At 41.3% G+C, this 17,362-nt stretch overlaps 1 protein-coding gene across 1 annotated transcript in view; it reads right to left on the bottom strand.

The window, feature by feature from the left end:
- The window catches only part of LOC144766762 (ubiquitin carboxyl-terminal hydrolase CYLD-like), a 172,831-nt gene that overhangs the window by 51,113 nt on the left and 104,356 nt on the right, over window positions 1–17,362 (bottom strand). The window contains exon 4 of the mRNA XM_078650506.1: window positions 15,653–15,760. Within this exon, the coding sequence (XP_078506632.1) occupies window positions 15,653–15,760 (108 nt within the window). The remainder of the gene's footprint in view (window positions 1–15,652; window positions 15,761–17,362) is intronic.

Here is a 17,362-nt window from a genome sequence, read left to right on the forward strand (position 1 = left end):
CACATTGAGCCTGGCTTCGTAAAGAAATTGAGGCTGAGGATAAAAACGGTGGAAGAAAAACGTGCTGAAGAAAGGAAAAGTGCTCGCATAGCTGAACAACAAGAAGACACTTCCAAAAGAAGGAGCAATCGAATAAAAAGACAAAACTAAAAGTACAAGTCTCCTGAATGGACGCTTGTGTTGGAAGAATTTGAAGATCTTGATATAACTGACGAAAGCGACGGAGAACCAGTCGCTGAGTACTCTGCCGAAGAAGAAGACGAGACACCGTGAATTTGCACAAAGTAAGCTACTCGTGTAAAGACACAAAGAGGGGTCGAGAAACTTCTTCTGAGCCAAAATGTCTGATTCAAACGTGAATGGTAGACCTAGTCGCAGTTGTTGCAAAACATGCTGCAAGGTGTGTGTATGTAGTATAATTATAGTGATATTAGTTTGGATAGGACTAACAGTGTTCATTCCTTTTGCAGTGAGCAAAAATACTAATGTTGACCCTACTGGGATTGTAAATACTGACAATGAGGAGCTGACAACACAGAGTGTAGCAAGACATGAGAGAGCACTCAAACAAACAAAACAAGACCTAGAAGCATCAGATGAGGGAGGACTACATTATCATGGAGTTAAGAATAAGACACATTTAAATGTTTTCGCAAACTTGTTAATACACTATGTAGAGACTATGGAAATTGAGGATTGCTATGTCTGCATGAAGCTACCTACCTCTGTGGCTGAAGGCGTGACATACCATCACCTGCCCCTGACATACGGAATATCCTGTAGCATTTTAGCAAGCTTATTTTACAAAAGAGGACCGGTACAGTACTATTACTCTAACAATGACGTGATCTTTTCTGAACTTCCTATACGTAGGAACCTGAATCCTGTACATATCAAAAGTGATGTTACTCGCTACATGGGCGAATACTTTCTGACTATAGGTAATATCGACATAGGTGACGCACACAGAGATAACTTGACCTGTTCTTTGCGTGAGCAGGAAAAGATGTTCCTGAACATGGCAGAGAAGAGGAAAATAAAAATACAAAGAAAGGCAGATGACGAAAGACAGAAAACGCCAAAATGGGCTGAGAACATGGAAGGCACCTCAAATGGTGGGGCGGGACCTGCTCTGTTGCTGGATTTTGAAAAGAAAGGAAAGCTATGTCTTCACCGCGAGAAGACTAGCTATTATAATAACATTTTCATTGGTTCCAGTGAATGTGAACATAATTACAAGGTAATTGGAGGATGGGGTTTCAAAAATGGGTCAGAGCCTGTGTTTCCTGGAATCTATTATATATGTGGAGACAAGGCTTATTTCAAATTGCCGGATCACTGGTATGGAAGTTGCTACTTTGGCATTGTCTTCCCGAAAATATACCACGTGAATGAAGTTGCTGGAAGCAGTGAAAATACTAATGGCTTAGTGCGTAGTAAAAGAGAAAGCGTAGGTGAAATAATGGGTTGTATTTTCAGTGCACTGATACCTGGAGTGGGAGTGGTTCTGAACACTCACAGAATTTGCAAATTATCCACCATAGTGGATGTATTGTCTACGGACACAGCTCATGGATTTCTGCTGGTCAATACCGAAATGGTTGCGATCAGATCAATGGTTTTGCAGAACAGACTTGCTCTTGACACCTTATTAGCAAAAGAGGGCGGAGTCTGCCGGATGTTGAAGGCGCAACATTGTTGCACTTATATTCCGGATAAAAGTTGCAGCTCAAAAGATATGTGAAAAACATTACTAATTTGGAAAAGGAACTCAAACCACTCGAGGTTGACAGTGCCTGGAAGAGACTAGTAGATGGTCTCTCAAATGTAGGTCATTGGCTTGCTAGCTTAGGCAAAAGCTTATTGTTCAAGGTACTGATGCCAATTGGAATTATAGGTCTTATCCTATTTCTCATATTTGTCTGTTGCAAATTTCGTAAGCACACCAGAAAGCATCAAGTGAATGCCAGAGGAGTGAAACGAAGTGTGGATGAGCTTGAGTTAGAGGAAATGAATAATCAGATATACAAAAGGGTGAAAAATTCTCACCCTACCAAAAATGAAAAAGAGAAGCTGAATCGCTTGTTGGAAGAGATAGAGTTGTATAAGGTGTGAGAAGTTGGCATCTGGTTCCATTATTTTGTGATGATAGTAAATATCATCAAAGAGGGGATTGATAGAGCAAGCTTCGCATCGCGACTTGCTTGAGTCATGAACCTCGCCCGTGTGTAATCAATTAATAAATTTGTACGTCTTACTAATCTTTTATTTTTATATTTGAACGAAGTAGAGGAAGCTTGCATATGTGTCTTCTAATAAAATTAATCCATGTCTCTAAAACATGGCCGCCGCTTGGAAAATTTCTTCTGCGCATGCGTCAGTCACACTCACGTGACCTGACGTAGTTATAAGTTTGGTGGGAAAGGGTGCGCATGCGTAATACACAGCTTTCGTGAATAACGTGGTGATGCTCTTGTGACAGTGTATATGTTGCTAACATTTAAACTGCATAGTATATTTTTATAATGATAAGTTTAAAGTACAAAACCAATGATGCGTTTTTCATATCGTCACTTCTATGTTTTAATTTGTTTTCGCTTACTTTTCATGTATCCTCGACTCGGAGGGGTGCTGGGCTGGGGAGTCCATCTTGGAGGGTATTTCTGCGCAGACTCGCCAGAAGCTGCTATGGCATTGAACTGAGGCCAAAGAAGGTTGATGCCAGAGCCACCCTGGGAAAGGGCACCTTCGCCCAGCCGAAGCATCATGATTATGTTCTATTGTAACGAAAATGTATTCTCTTCATTGTATTCTGCGCGGCTTTCTCATGGGAACCCCAATCTTGCTAGGCGGTGCCCAGAGATGTAAATTAGGCCTCCAAATAGTCTATTCTGATTGGTGTGTTACCCAAATCCTACCTTAGGACCAATCCAAATTGAGGGATTCTGACACTTTGCAACATTGGGGGGTGGTACACCGTCCCAAAACAGTATAACTACCCTGGGTTCACCTAGGGAAATTGTCCGACTTGTCTGGTTTAGCTGACCTGTCACTGACCCAACGCACTCAATAGGTGACTGAAGATACAGAGTACTGCGGAGCACTCTGTCCGAAATTGACCATAGACTAAGGTTTTACTAAACCTTAAAGTGCTGGCGGAGCACTTTGCTGGGAGTTCGCTGACCCAATCGGGGTCTTGATCGATAGCTGCAGAGAGGGTGGAGCGCAGGCGTTGCTTCCGAACTGCGGGTGCCGGTCCTGTCCTGAGGGTCCTGTCCTGAGGGTTTCCTGTCCTGATCCTAATCTGGTCTTCCTGTCCTGTCCTGGGTGTCCATTCTGCACCTGCTGTCCATTGAGGGGTATCCTTCCTTGAGGGTTTCCTGTCCTTAACTGACCCGTGGCCAGGGTTTGGTTTCCACACCAGTCTAGGTAAATATCACTCTGAAATCTTCTAAAACTGCACCTTTCTATTTTTCTGTCTTTTGCTTTAATAAAGACATACCTTTGCATATGTTAATTTCCATGCTTTCCTGCAACCATTGAATCATAAAGTTACTTGCATTTATTTCATAACGTGTTTCTATGTTACCCTACCTGTTAGAAATTATATTTTGCATTGCAGTTTGTCATTTCCTGATATGGTCTAGAACCTCTTTACTTAAACTGTCTAAAGAACTTTTGTCTTAAAGCATAGCGTGTCTCTCTTCATAGATTCTCCTATAGTTATATAAATGTCCCGAACTCCTGTCTCATTTTTCTCTGAGATAGCTCTAGAATACTAGTCCTAATCGAAGCCTATCCCATCTTTAGTGGTTCACCTTAAACGTTCTAGTTCTTGATCCCTCACTTTAAGTGTGTCCTGGTTCCATTAGTTTATAAATGGTTGCACTGACTTATTTGCTATTTAGCTATGTACTTTCTGTTATTCTGATTATCGATTGCTTAATTACTGTGAATTTGATGATTTCTGAATTTTACTAAAATAGATAAAGACTTTAAAACTTCCAGTTGTCCGCGGTCATTTTACAAAGATTTGAATGTTATTTGTTGGGTTTGTATTTTGCTGCCTTTCCTTTTACAGCTAGCTCCCTGATCCATTGTGGTCATAGGTACCCGTGTCGGTGGATGGTAAGTCGGGTACACTGAAAATTAACGAAAGGAACTCACAAATATCTGATAGCAGACCGTGAGGTCATCCGATCAATGTATATGGTGATTTGAAATATATGGGCCCGAAGCCGGAACTGGCGAAATTATTGGTCGGGTGACCCGCGCGCTCTATCAGTGTTATACATTTAGCTGGTGGCAATTGGCCATGTAAATTTTTTTTAAGTGGAAATTAGCATAAAGAATGGAAATAACTACAGTTTGTGTGCATTTATCGTCATTTGTCACACCTCAGTTTTAATTGGGGCAAAAACTAACCTGTGGCAGTATTACAGAAAGTGCCTTTGGGGGCCCAGTGGGTGCTTGTGCCTGTTTTTTGGTATTACTGAAAGGCGCACAGACGCTTGTGAAGCTCCATCTTTAATATGGAAGTCATGGGAGTACATTTTCTCCCTCACTCGTCCTCGCTGAGCATGAGATGATAAGCCACATCTCCTGTCGTGCTTTCTGACAGTATGGAAGACACTCACTCCTTTCCATTACTATATTTTCACTACTCCAGATGAAGACATGAAGAACCAATGAGCTTTCCCTTGATAACTGAGAGAGAGTCTTTTAGGTGACAGCAGATTACATAGGGTGGACACATTCTCTTACTGACTTAGGAACTGGCTTTCACTCTGGGCTAACTTGCTGCTTACCATCCCAGGTAGAGCGTCTTTTCATAAGATGGTCGCAAAGGTTACACTCCATCCTACTGTATGCTCTTCAGTATTTCTAAATGAGTATTTGATGGAATAGACAGAGAAATATAGAAACTCTTGTGGAGTTGGGGATGCGGGAGGTATGAGAGAACAGAATTGGGTACTTTGCATAGACCATAGAGGAGGGTCAGTGTAGGATCTCCAAACATAAGTAAATATAACTGATAATAAATAAATGTCAGTACATTCTCAGGAAAGACATTTTTAACATTTAGAAAATATAACATTGGACATTGCACAGGGGGCATTGGCTGCAGGGTAGAAAGGCAAAACTCTCTATTTGGATAGGAATACGTGTCGTGTATGGTTTAGGGGCATGTATCCCTGTCCTGGGTGACATGTGTACCTGGTACCCTGACGTTTGTTTTGGACATGGTGTCACACTAATCTAGTGTTTGTGTGTGCATAGGGCCTGGTCTTTCCTTGACTTTTTAAAGTCCTGGACCTGTACTGTGATCTGGGGGTGTCAGGCAAAGCTGCCTTCACAGTGGACAGTAAACTACCACCCTTGTCCTGGGCTTAGCACATAAAGCAGTGGTGGCAGCCTACTGTGTTTGTGATATCATATGGCGGACCTTTTTATCCCTGTCAATAGAAATGTGATCTACTGGCCTCTCTCATGTATACTTCCCAGATTCATACACTGACATCTTGTGTGCATGTTAAGTGGCGGTGTGCATATAGTATGCGTGTAGTACATGTGTGGTAGTAGGACTTTATATGTATGAGTTTAAGTATTGAAGCCAGTGGGCTGAATTCTGAATGCCTCTGGCTTACCATGGCAGAAAATGGAGGATGAGGACAACTTCTCCAGGCAGTGAAAGTGTATTGCCTGTATCCTGTGGCCTGAGGGTGAAAATTCAGACACTGACGTGAGGAGGATGGATGCAGGGAGATGTTTAGAATTAACATGAAGACTTTGTGAGGAAAGGGCTGCCCATTAGTGCTTCATGAACAATGCCTTTTGGTCGATGTTAGACATTAAGAGTGGGAATGGAATTTCTGTTGTTCAAGGCAAGGAAGTTTCTAGGTTTGGCCTGTATGTATGTATGTATGTATGTTTGGATTTGGCCTGCCCTTTTTATGTCACTGATTACTGATTCAAAGAGACTGATGACAACCAGGTGCAGAAAACTCACACTTTATTGTGCCCATGGTGTGATTTCTCCAGTTTGAAGATAACCACGGTTCTACCTGCTGTGAGAACCGTACTTTACGTTAGAGAGCAGCCTGAGATGGACATTTGCAAAATGACCACCCCTGACTGGTTCTGATAGTTTGAGACAGTGGATCCATACCTCATGACTGGAAGCGGTGCTTAAAAGTGGTACCCAAACACCTCCATTTTGTTCTATTTCTAGATTCTTCATAACCAAAGAAGGGCGTGCTCCACAGAGTATTCAAGAACTACTGAGTGGCCAGGGCTTGTGTCTGTCTGACAGTCAGTCTCTCAGGGGACATTGCATGAAGTCTGCACTTCCTGCTGAAGGCTCAGTGAGTTTGTCTAGTGCCTAAAGGCCTACCTGCTTGCTGAGAAAGGGAAGGAGTATCCCTGAACTGCAGGAGGAGAAACTCAGTGTGTTCCTGACATGAAGAAAACCTAGAGAAAGCAAATTGCCTGACAGATCGAAGCCAGAGGCGACTCGTGCTGCAGAACAAAAGACCATGTACATCTGTACATCTGCCTGAGGAAGACTACATCTACCTTGTTGTGCGTATCAGCCTGGTTCGATGATGGACTGCCTGACACGTGGTCAGCACAGGGTGGACTGAAACTGCCTGCAGGGCCGGGCCTGCATCTACCATAAAATGTGCCTCTTGGCTCAAGTCGGGCTGCAAATGCCTGACTGTTCCTTAAATATATTACCAAACCATAAAAGCAAAGCATATTAAAAATAATTGCAAACTATTACAAATAAAAAAATAATAACTTATAACCCACAAACTAATAAAACATTAAAAAACCTAATGCTATATTTTATATGACAATATTAAATAAAATGATGTTAAAATGTTCTATATTTTTAAGAAAATATAAAAAAACAATATTTTTACCGCAAATATTATGTCCCACAATATCCTGCCATCGGGGTATTTTTGTAATAACATTAAAGAGCAACAATTTTTTGAGACTACATTAAGGTAAAATACCTTGGTTACTCAAGACAGAATTTCCAACACCTTCTAACTTTCGAATGTTGAAAAGCAAGCGGAAACACATTAGGCAAACATAATAATCACACTAGCTTCTGACTGGGCTGAGTAAAAGATGTGAGGGGACTTGAGCATATATAATCAATTATGAATTACGCAATAAAACTTGATATAGCTAATCTATAAGAGAAGGTAATTCATGCACTGCACATGTAAATGTTGAACAATTTGGATTAAATGTTCTGTAAGTTAGGCATTAGTTTTTTATGTGTGTATTTTGTATCAAAAACCCAAAACTCAAAAAAAGCATCCATGTGATATGAAATATTTTGGTTGTGAAATATGTAAATTGAAGGAACATTTGTAAGAACACAATCAAGCAACTAGAATGTGCCATGATACAAATACACTTCAAAGAATGTTGGAATGGTGATCCAGCAGGTTAGAAATAAATGTGGCTATAAAACCGACACGTGCACTCTCTAGGGAAGAACACTTAAACGTATTATTAACGAAGGCAGACTGGCAGTGGATCATTTGTGACTACTTAGACCCAATAAAGGTTGCACATGATTATAATGTGACCTAGCATTCTGTCATTATGACGAATTTGCAAAATGAAGAAAGCCAGTCTGAAGAAATCAGGTTGATGAAACTTCATATTTAGGAAATGAAATAATGACAAACCACTTTCCCCCGGAAAATGAAATGTTTTCGGGGAAATTGAGTATCTTGCCACGGATTAAATCCCAGGTCAGGTAAAAAAAAGTTACAATTCTAATTACAATAGGAATGGTAAGAAAAATGTTCATGAAAAAATAAGTTTGCAGTTGTCTTTATTTGTTGTTGCATTCAGTTAACCAATAGTGAAGAAGAGAACAAGGGAATGAAGAAGAGGGTTTACTGGGGAGAAGAACCCCTTTAAAAGGAGACTTAAAAACGGGGAGGTAGGGAAGGATAAAGAATCATGGGGAGAGAATGCCGCCTCCCCCCCATAAAAATGGGATAGGAAAATCTACCTGTAGAAAAACAATTTTCTCCAAAAAGGACATTCACCAGGTCGGTTTTGGCAACCTGGTCAAATTCATTGGAAGGGTAAAATTGATCAGAGATTCTTCGACCAATGAGATTTGTAAGAATCAGTTTCTTCTGGTAGTTTTTTCATTGAATGCACATAGAACATTTGTTTAAGGACATGCTATGCCCTTGACTGCCAGAACACATCTCCACATTTTTTCTGTGGTTACTCAGTGCAGAAAGAAAATCAGAAAAAGTGAATGTTTTTTTATTGATTAAAGAAACTTAGAGAATGTACTTTATTTGCACGTTTTAAGCACAGTTTTGGCAGGTATGTCTCTTGCTTTTCACACTACCCTAATGGCCCAAGATTAACTAACCAAGGGCCTTATTTATGAGAAGTGTCGCATGGCTGCAACAAAGCAGCTATGCAACACTTCTCAGTGCACCCTCCTTGCGACACTATTGATGTATCAGACAGCAAGGTTTAAATATTTTCCCTAAAGGAGGCCTCAGCTGGTTCTAATCTTGAATGCAAGGGAAGAGTGTTCCAAAATCTAGCTGTCGCAAACACCAAATGAGCGGCCACCCATCTGGGTTTTCCTTACCCTTCAAATAGCCGTGATTGCGGTATGTTAAGAAAAGGCTTAACAATGGCATGCTTCCAACATTTAGGCATTATACCAGATGCCAAAGAGATATTGAGAAGGTTGAATCCCAGCAAGATGGATTCCATGGCTAACTTGAGGATTTTAGGGGGTGCAGGGTCCTTGGAAGAGGCTGATTTCATCCTGGTAACCAATGCTCGTAGTTCCTCAAAGGAGGGATGGGCAAAACTGGAAAGACCCACCGTACCGGATGGGTCTTCCCCTCAAGCTTCATGACTACCAAACTTCCTTGCAGATTCTCGGAAAGATTGATAGATACCTGACACCTTGTCATGGAAGAATTGGTCAATGGCATTACAACTTGGGGTAGCCTGCAAGGCGACCCAGTCTAACGAAGTTTGCCGAGTTATGGGCGAGTCAATTTTATTGGTGTAAAAAGTCCTCATGGAGGTGTGAATGCTTTTATGATAAGTTTTCAAGGTGGCATGATAGTCCTGTTCACTAGTGACAGTCTTCACTTTGCACGAGGTGCACTCCAGTTGTTTCCAAGATTTTTTTAAGGATATGAGCTCATCATTTAACCATTCCACAGAGGGATTGGTTCTGTGTGCTATACAATGTAGAGTTGTGAGAAGCTTGAACAGGCGGGAGGTGAACATCTTTGCTAGGATCTTGATCTCAGCATTAAGGAGTGATATAGGCCAATATGAGGCACTATCATTAGGAGGTTTTCCTTCTTTAGGGGGGCCCTCAATGGTGGCCAGTCGCCGGTTCCAAGGCAGCGATATGAGTTGCTGACACGCCTTGGACATGCAAGCAAGTAGAGGGCCAGCTTCGAGGCCATTAGTTTATAGAGCTCAATTGGCACTCCGTTTGGGCCAATGGCCTTGCCCGAGTTGAGGTCATGTATTGCTTGTATTATTTCAACTTCAGTTAGTTTGTCCTCAAGGAGAGCCCTATCGGACTACTTAAGATTTGGGAGGTGAATGTCGGTCAGGAATTCCCCAGATTCCGTGGGTGTGGCACTTACCGTCGGGGAGTATAGCTGGGTATAGTAAGCATCAAAGGTATGTGCTGCACCTTGTTTATCTCTCACCAGTGTTCCAAGGCCAGTCTGCACCTCTAATACTCAGCAGCTTGTCTGTTTCCATCTGTCTACCAAGGCTAAGAATATGCCCACCTTGTTGCCCACCTCATAGAGGCGATGTTGCATTGCTCTGTGACCCACTTTGGGTGCAGCAGTGGCCTTGGGTGTGTATCACTTACAACGCAACTTTTACGTCGTAATGCTGTTACAACGCAGCTATTACAACGCAGGATCCATTACATCGGATGCCATTACAACGCATGGCATTACATAGCAGATGGTATTACAACGCATACCATTACATCGTAAATATTGGTAAGTATATAATTTTTTTTTATTTTATTTAATATTATATAATTGATTTAATTATTATTAATTATAAATAAAAATAAATAAAAATATTTATTAATGTATTTAAATATTATAAATTAAATTTATTAATTTAAGTAATTTTTAAAATAAGTATGAGTATAGGAGTATATGTTTTGGGGTACTGAGGTATATGTTTTGGGGTGTTTGGGTATTTTTAGGTTTTAGGGCAGGGTTTGGGTTTTGGGGTACAGGGGTGTTTTTAGGTTTTAGGGCAGGGTTTGGGTTTTGGGGTACAGGGGTGTTTTTAGGTTTCAGGGTAGGGTTTGGGTTTTGGGGTACAGGGGTGTTTTTAGGTTTCAGGGTAGGGTTTGGGTTTTGGGATACAGGGGTGTTTTTAGGTTTCAGGGTAGGGTTTGGGTTTTGGGGTACAGGGGTGTTTTTAGGTTTCAGGGTAGGGTTTGGGTTTTGGGGTACAGGGGTGTTTTTAGGTTTCAGGGCAGGGTTTGGGTTTTGGGGGTACAGGGGTGTTTTTAGGTTTCAGGGTAGGGTTTGGGTTTTGGGGTACAGGGGTGTTTTTAGGTTTCAGGGCAGGGTTTGGGTTTTGGGGTACATGGGTGTTTTTAGGTTTTAGGGCAGGGTTTGGGTTTTGGGGTACAGGGGTGTTTTTAGGTTTTAGGGCAAGGTTTGGGTTTTGGGGTACAGGGGTGTTTTTAGGTTTCAGGGCAGGGTTTGGGTTTTGGGGTACAGGGGTGTTTTTAGGTTTCAGGGTAGGGTTTGGGTTTTGGGATACAGGGGTGTTTTTAGGTTTCAGGGTAGGGTTTGGGTTTTGGGGTACAGGGGTGTTTTTAGGTTTCAGGGTAGGGTTTGGGTTTTGGGGTACAGGGGTGTTTTTAGGTTTCAGGGCAGGGTTTGGGTTTTAGGGTACAGGGGTGTTTTTAGGTTAAATTAAATTAATTATATTATATTAATTACATTTCTTAATTAAAATAATTAAATTAAATACATTATTTTAAATAATTTAATTTAATTACAATCAAAGAAATATTTAAATTAAATTAATTTAATTATATTAATTAAATAAAATTAATTACAATTTTTATTAAAATTAATTTAAATAAATAAATTTAAATTTATTAAATAAAAATAATTACTATTTTAAAATGTATTTTAATTAAATTAATTTAATTAAATTAACTTAATTACATTTTTTTTAAAAAGGTATACTTACCTATACTTACGATGTAATGCCATGCGTTGTAATAGCATCTGTTATGTAATGACATGCGTTGTAAAGGTTTGCATTGTAATGGTTCCTGCGTTGTAAAAATTGCGATGTAACGGTCTGCGTTGTAAAATAACGCGTTGTAACATCATAGATCCGTGGCCTTGTCTTTATATTCTCTTTTCTTTAACAGTAAGGCATGTTAGAAGTCAGTAGAATCTCATGTAGTAAGTTCCTTCTCTAATTCCTGCAACTCTTTTTCAAGGTTTCAAGTTTTGCTCTTTTGTGGTCTATGATCAGTGAGAGGCCCTGCCTTTTGAGTACTGTCTTACATGCCTCCGATAGAACCTGTGTGAGGCGACCCGTTCTCTTTCAATTGCCCTGTTTGCTTGACGCATATCCACACAGATGCATACAGCTTCTTCACTATCCTTTTTTGGGGTACTACCAATATGAGAGAAACCGATGGAGTTGAACCAGTGGAATGGTCAATGATATTGTATTTGAGTAAGGAGTCAAGTTCTTTTTCAACAGCTTCCTGTAAGCTAAAGGCAATTTGTCTGTGTCTTCAATAGTACGGATGTCCTCATCAATGTGTAATTGGACTTTCATAGTCTTAAGTTTTCCCAACCCATTTAACAATGAAGGGAAATTACTTACTATTTTGTGATGAGCATTCATTTTACAGCTAACATATATCACTCCCATATCTGCAGCTGTGCTGAAGCTGAGTAAACAGGTGCTTGACTTCGTACCTTGCAGTACATGAATGGGTGCTTGAACTTTTGTTTTCCAATGCTTTATCGTTGCTACTGATGAACCTTGACTAATAGGGGTGTTGATGCCGCCCACCTATATAAATTAGTCTGGGCAATGGAGACAAATCATTATATTTCTCCTCAGGCATAATACTTATTGACACTCCACTATCAATAATGAAAGGTGTTGAACAACCATTGACTTTTAGTGTGATCTTCAGACAATGTTTGAATGACTTTGGTGCTTTGTCTTGTCAATTTCTCTTGGACCGGTGTTTTCACAGGCGGCCTGTCCAACATGTGCTTGCTGCTCTGAGGTAAACATTGACATGACACAACCATCTTCTTCGCTTTCACTTGATATGGAAGAACTGTTTGACGAAGATTTAGATATTAATCAACTTTGTTTGATGGTGATTTGCCTCAGCTGATGAAGTCGCTTGGCCTTATGGGCGTGTGTCGAAAGTCGCTTCCAAAACGTTTGGGCGGCCATATTGTCTTCGCGCCTTGACACACTTACTTTTTTCTATGCCTTGCATACCATCACAAAATGGTTCTCCTTTACACAGCCTTTGCAGATCTGCCCATGGGCGGGACATTTACCTTCGCGTGGAAACGAAAATCCACGCCTGAAGCACAACTTCTTTTTCTGTGGGGCATTCACTCTGGGTCTCTCTGCCTTGTACTTTGGCTTATTTCTCACATTCTGGACTGACTTACTTCAGAGCACCTCCGACCTCCATGTCAGCAGCTTGTCGATCAGCAAGCTGTCCAACTCTGGCAGTCATGAGAACTCGCTCCAGACCCAAAGTTTCTCTCAGCATACTTTGTCTGAACGAATCTGAAGAGTATCTGTCAGTCACTCTGAATCGTATAGCTTCCTCATCATTAAATGTATTGAACTTATAGTGTTAGATGAGCGTATCCAGTCTCTCAACAAATTAATCGTTGGTCTTACCAGATTTCTGTCATTCGTGACTGAAGATGTAGCTTTCGAATTCTACATTTGGCATTGGATTAAACTTGAGATTCAAGGCTGCTTTGATTTGACTGTATGTAATTTCGTCAGCTTGCGGCATATTCTTTGTGACTTCTTTTACACCATCACCAGCAAGATTCTTAAATTACTCAACAATCTTCTTAATATCTGCTTCCTCGATCACATCAATGAAATCCTCAAATGTCTTATCCAGGCAGTTCATCTGTCGGCAACATTCAACTTTTTGGCGGTATCGAATGGCGATGGTGGTTTCAAGAAAGCGGCAGCATTGTAACCATTAGTGAAACTTACTGACATGGAGAGCAGAGTTCTCTCCAGTGCTGCTTGGTGATCTCGTCTATGCAAACCAACTCTGAGGCCTTGCGTTGTACCAGCCTCTGGATCATCTTTGATAATGACAGGAAATGGGACCCCTGTCTTTGTTTCCATTGGAGAAGCAAACTGTCAGGCTTCCGATCGTCGCTCTCTGTTTCTGCTCTTCATAAACCTTTGGAGTTCTTCTTATCCCCACTCTGCAACTTTGATGGGGTGCGACTTTGGATATAGAAGGCTCCGCAAGCACAAACCTGGTACTTTATCTCGAGTTCACTCCCTCCAGCGCTGTGGCCTAATTACTCAGCACAGGTAAACAGATGACTGTTACTTTTATTACTTTGCCCTTCAGTGTCTCTTTGTGTTTTCTGACACCTGGTTTATCTCTGCCTTGCAGCACTGCTGTTTGCAGTGTTATTTTGCACTTTGTGGCTCTTTCAAAACCAGGTTACATTCGCCTATAGTGTTATCACTCGGTGTGACTGTATGGCTTGGAGTTACGAAGTAGTGTTGTGCTTCTATGTGCAGCCGTCCAGTAGGTTCTTGGCCACCAATGTGTAGACCTCAGGCAAGCTTTCCTTAACGCCAAATGCTTTTCACTGAACTGGTGCTGGGCTTTGACTCCACATAAACAAATCGTTGATTCCTCACTTTGACAGATGCACACGTTGCACGCACAAGCAATTTGCTGGACCACAGCAAATTCTGAGGGGAGAGCACTGTCAATCTTCATGTTACTTATTCCCTATCAGGTCACCAATTGTAGCGTCCTCCCCAGCCGTGTACTCGCCAATGACTACGCCGCACACCGAGCTTGGTATAACACATCTTTACTCTTCAGTTTGTAACCGTGAACTCAACTTTCGAAACCTGCATTCACTTCACTATGCTCTCATTCTTACGTCACAGTTCTATGGGGTTGTTTGACGTAACAACGCATTCCGTTGCAATGCATGCCTTTACCACGCATGCGTTACAATGCGAATGCTATTACCATGCATAACCTTTACTACGAATATTCCTTTACCACGAATACCTTTACAACTATTTTCATTATAAATTCATGCATGATAAGGGCATACTCTTGGTAAAGGTTATCTCAGACCCCTTGCCCATTTCCTATAATTGCTCCCTTGCCCCCTCCCCTCTCTAGTTCTCTATTTTTTACAATACCCCTCTCCTGTACCCCTGCGTGACCCCCCCGACCCCCAGCCCCCAATCCTTCTTAGAATTACCCCTGCCCGGAACCCTTCAAATGTGTTCCTTTGCGATTCCCCCACCCCTAAACCCTTCTAACAAATACCCCTCCCCTGCCCTTAACCCTAAAATCAAACCCCTGCGTAACACAACCCCCTTAATCCTTATTTATATATATTTTTTAAACTAAAATTCCCCTTACCTCTCCACGTCATCTCCTCTCCATGATTTTCTGAGGTGACGTTGCACGTCGTAAAGAGGAAGCGGAAGAGTCTTTCCGTTTCCTCTAACGACGATGATTGCCTCCACATCGCCACGGAAACAGGTGTGTTTTTTTGAGCCCCCTTTTTTTCGCACATATTTTTTTTTGGGGGGGGGGAGACCCCCCAAGCCCCCTTTTTAAATTGAGCCTTTTACACACATGCCTTTACTACGTATCTCATAGTAAATTAATGCGTGGTAAAGGCTATTCGTGGTAACCACGCATGCGTTGTAATGCATGCGTGGTTAAGGTTATGTGTGGAAATGGCCACGTTGTAGTGGCCGTTTCCCGTTCTACGGAGTGCATCAGGAGCCACAGTGGTTCTGTTACTACAAACTCACAACACTACAGTACGTAAGATTGTTTCTGAGGATAGCTCAGTCCTCGTTGGTATCCCCATATAAGCATATTATGTTTTTAGATGTTCTTGTTTATAGAAGAATTCTTTTTAAATTCTTGTCATTGTCAAAATCAGTATGTAACACAACATTGTAATTAATATTACTTTAGCTTCTTTTGAGAGGTCTATGTATGTGAGGTTTGTGTCTGATCTTCTAATGTCTAATGGGTTTTTAGCTACACAATAAAATATGTGCATACATGCCTTAGATACTGGTTCATAGGAAGGTTTAAAATTGTCCCTTACTGTAAATCTAAGTCTCAGTTTTCTAATGTGGCATTTTTGTTAAATTTTGGCAGTGTAGGAAGATTATGTTTCAGGATGCAGAAGGAATAAAAAATATAGTTTTTTTTACTGGGATGGGGTTATAATAAACGATGGATCGTCCCCTCCCCGATGCAGCACAAATAAACATTATAACGTCCATGTAAAGGAAGAGATGCTCCACTCACTTCCTCAGTGGATTGACAATATCCTGCCTGAGTATTTGCTGCACTCGCTCATCGCAGACTTCCGGAGCGTGGAGGATGCAGTCCAGTGCAGAGGAGAAGCTGAAGAGGCTGAAATGAGACAAGAACAGTGGGGAATCAGTACTGGCCCTGCCAGATGAGTAATTGTTTTGAACAGCATAGCATGATAAAATAATTTGCTTAATGTATGAAATAAATACAAGCAAATCTATAGGCTCTAGCAGTGCCTATACTATCGCTATTCTTATATGTGCAGCTCTAATATGATCTGGAGCAGAGGAGAAGACGCTTGCAGATGAAAACACAAGGAAAAGGGGAAGGGAGGGACTGCAAAGGAAATGAAATGTCTAGACAAGAGCAACCTACAATGAGAGATGTATAATGGGCAATTCATTATTTTGACTTATTATCTGTACTTTTTTTGGAACTTGCGTTTAATTGTTTTCAGAACATATTAATAAATAATTTAAAAAAAAGAAAGTATGCTGCTAAAAGTCAGAAGGTCTGTCACTGGTGACTATGATACCGGATCCTACATGCTCCTAAAATAAATAAAATAAAATAAATAGATGAACATAACATCCAGAATGTGCAGTAGCACTGATCCACTGAACCCGGATTATTGCTGAGATGTACAATTCAAACATCAACAAGAGGGGCTGGGGGGTGCATTTACTTCCTTGCACTAGGGTCCAAGACAGTGTCTACGCTACTGGCCTGAAGCACTTGGCTGGACTTCCTGTCTCGAAGAGCACAATATCTCAGTGCGGCACACAACAAAACTAAAGTATATAATAGTGGCTGCAACGCTTGGTGAAAGGAGACATCCACTACAGTCAGAGCAAATCGTGTTGTAAAGTTATGAGTGAAACACATTTTTATCACTTTATCCAGTGGGAACCATAAGTGTAGGTGTTCATAGCCCTAAGACTACTTTGACTGCAGACATTTGTGGAATCATGGTGCTGCTTTGGAGTCACTTTCTATATTTGGTCCCACACCAGTGACTTCTTACTAAATTCCATTCCTTGACTTCTCTGTCAGCTGGGTCTAGTCCTGGTACCTGCTTATCACATTGTATACCCAGCTGGGTTCTCTTATACCTTACTATAAACCTGTTTATGAGTGGGTAGGAAGGGACTCAGGGTTTTACCGCACCCAGCTTTTACTAATCCCAGTAAATACCTCATATTCTGAGTTGAACCTCGGAAAAAGGAGGGATTATGGGCCATATGCATGAACACATTTTCTCATAGACACAGAATGGGCAAAACCCTTTGATGCATCTGGCTCATATATGGGCGGCTTCTCAATTTGAGCAGAGGAGTATCGCCACACAAGCCCCAGAGCTGAAAAATAAAATTGTAATAAAGTTTATTTATTACCATTTTATTTTTCAGCAACCCGTCCCAAACTAGGTGTCAGGACGGGTCGGGGAAATTGTTGCCAAATCGGCAAAGCAGGGAGCTGTGCGCTAAAGTTTAAAATGTGCATATTTCTTTGGCCGGCTGTCTTTCAACGGACAGCCAAACATGTGCATTTTAAATTTCTCTAACCTAGCTGTCTTACACAGCTAAGTTAGGAAAGCTCAGGCCTCCAGTGCTCTTAAGAACACTGAGTGAGATATTTCCCTCCAGTCCTGGCGCTTTTCTCATGCTGTGAGAGTAGGGCCAGGATTGGGTAGCGCCATTT

Source organism: Lissotriton helveticus, chromosome 7, assembly GCF_964261635.1.
Source record: "Lissotriton helveticus chromosome 7, aLisHel1.1, whole genome shotgun sequence".
Taxonomy (NCBI): Eukaryota; Metazoa; Chordata; class Amphibia; order Caudata; family Salamandridae; genus Lissotriton; species Lissotriton helveticus.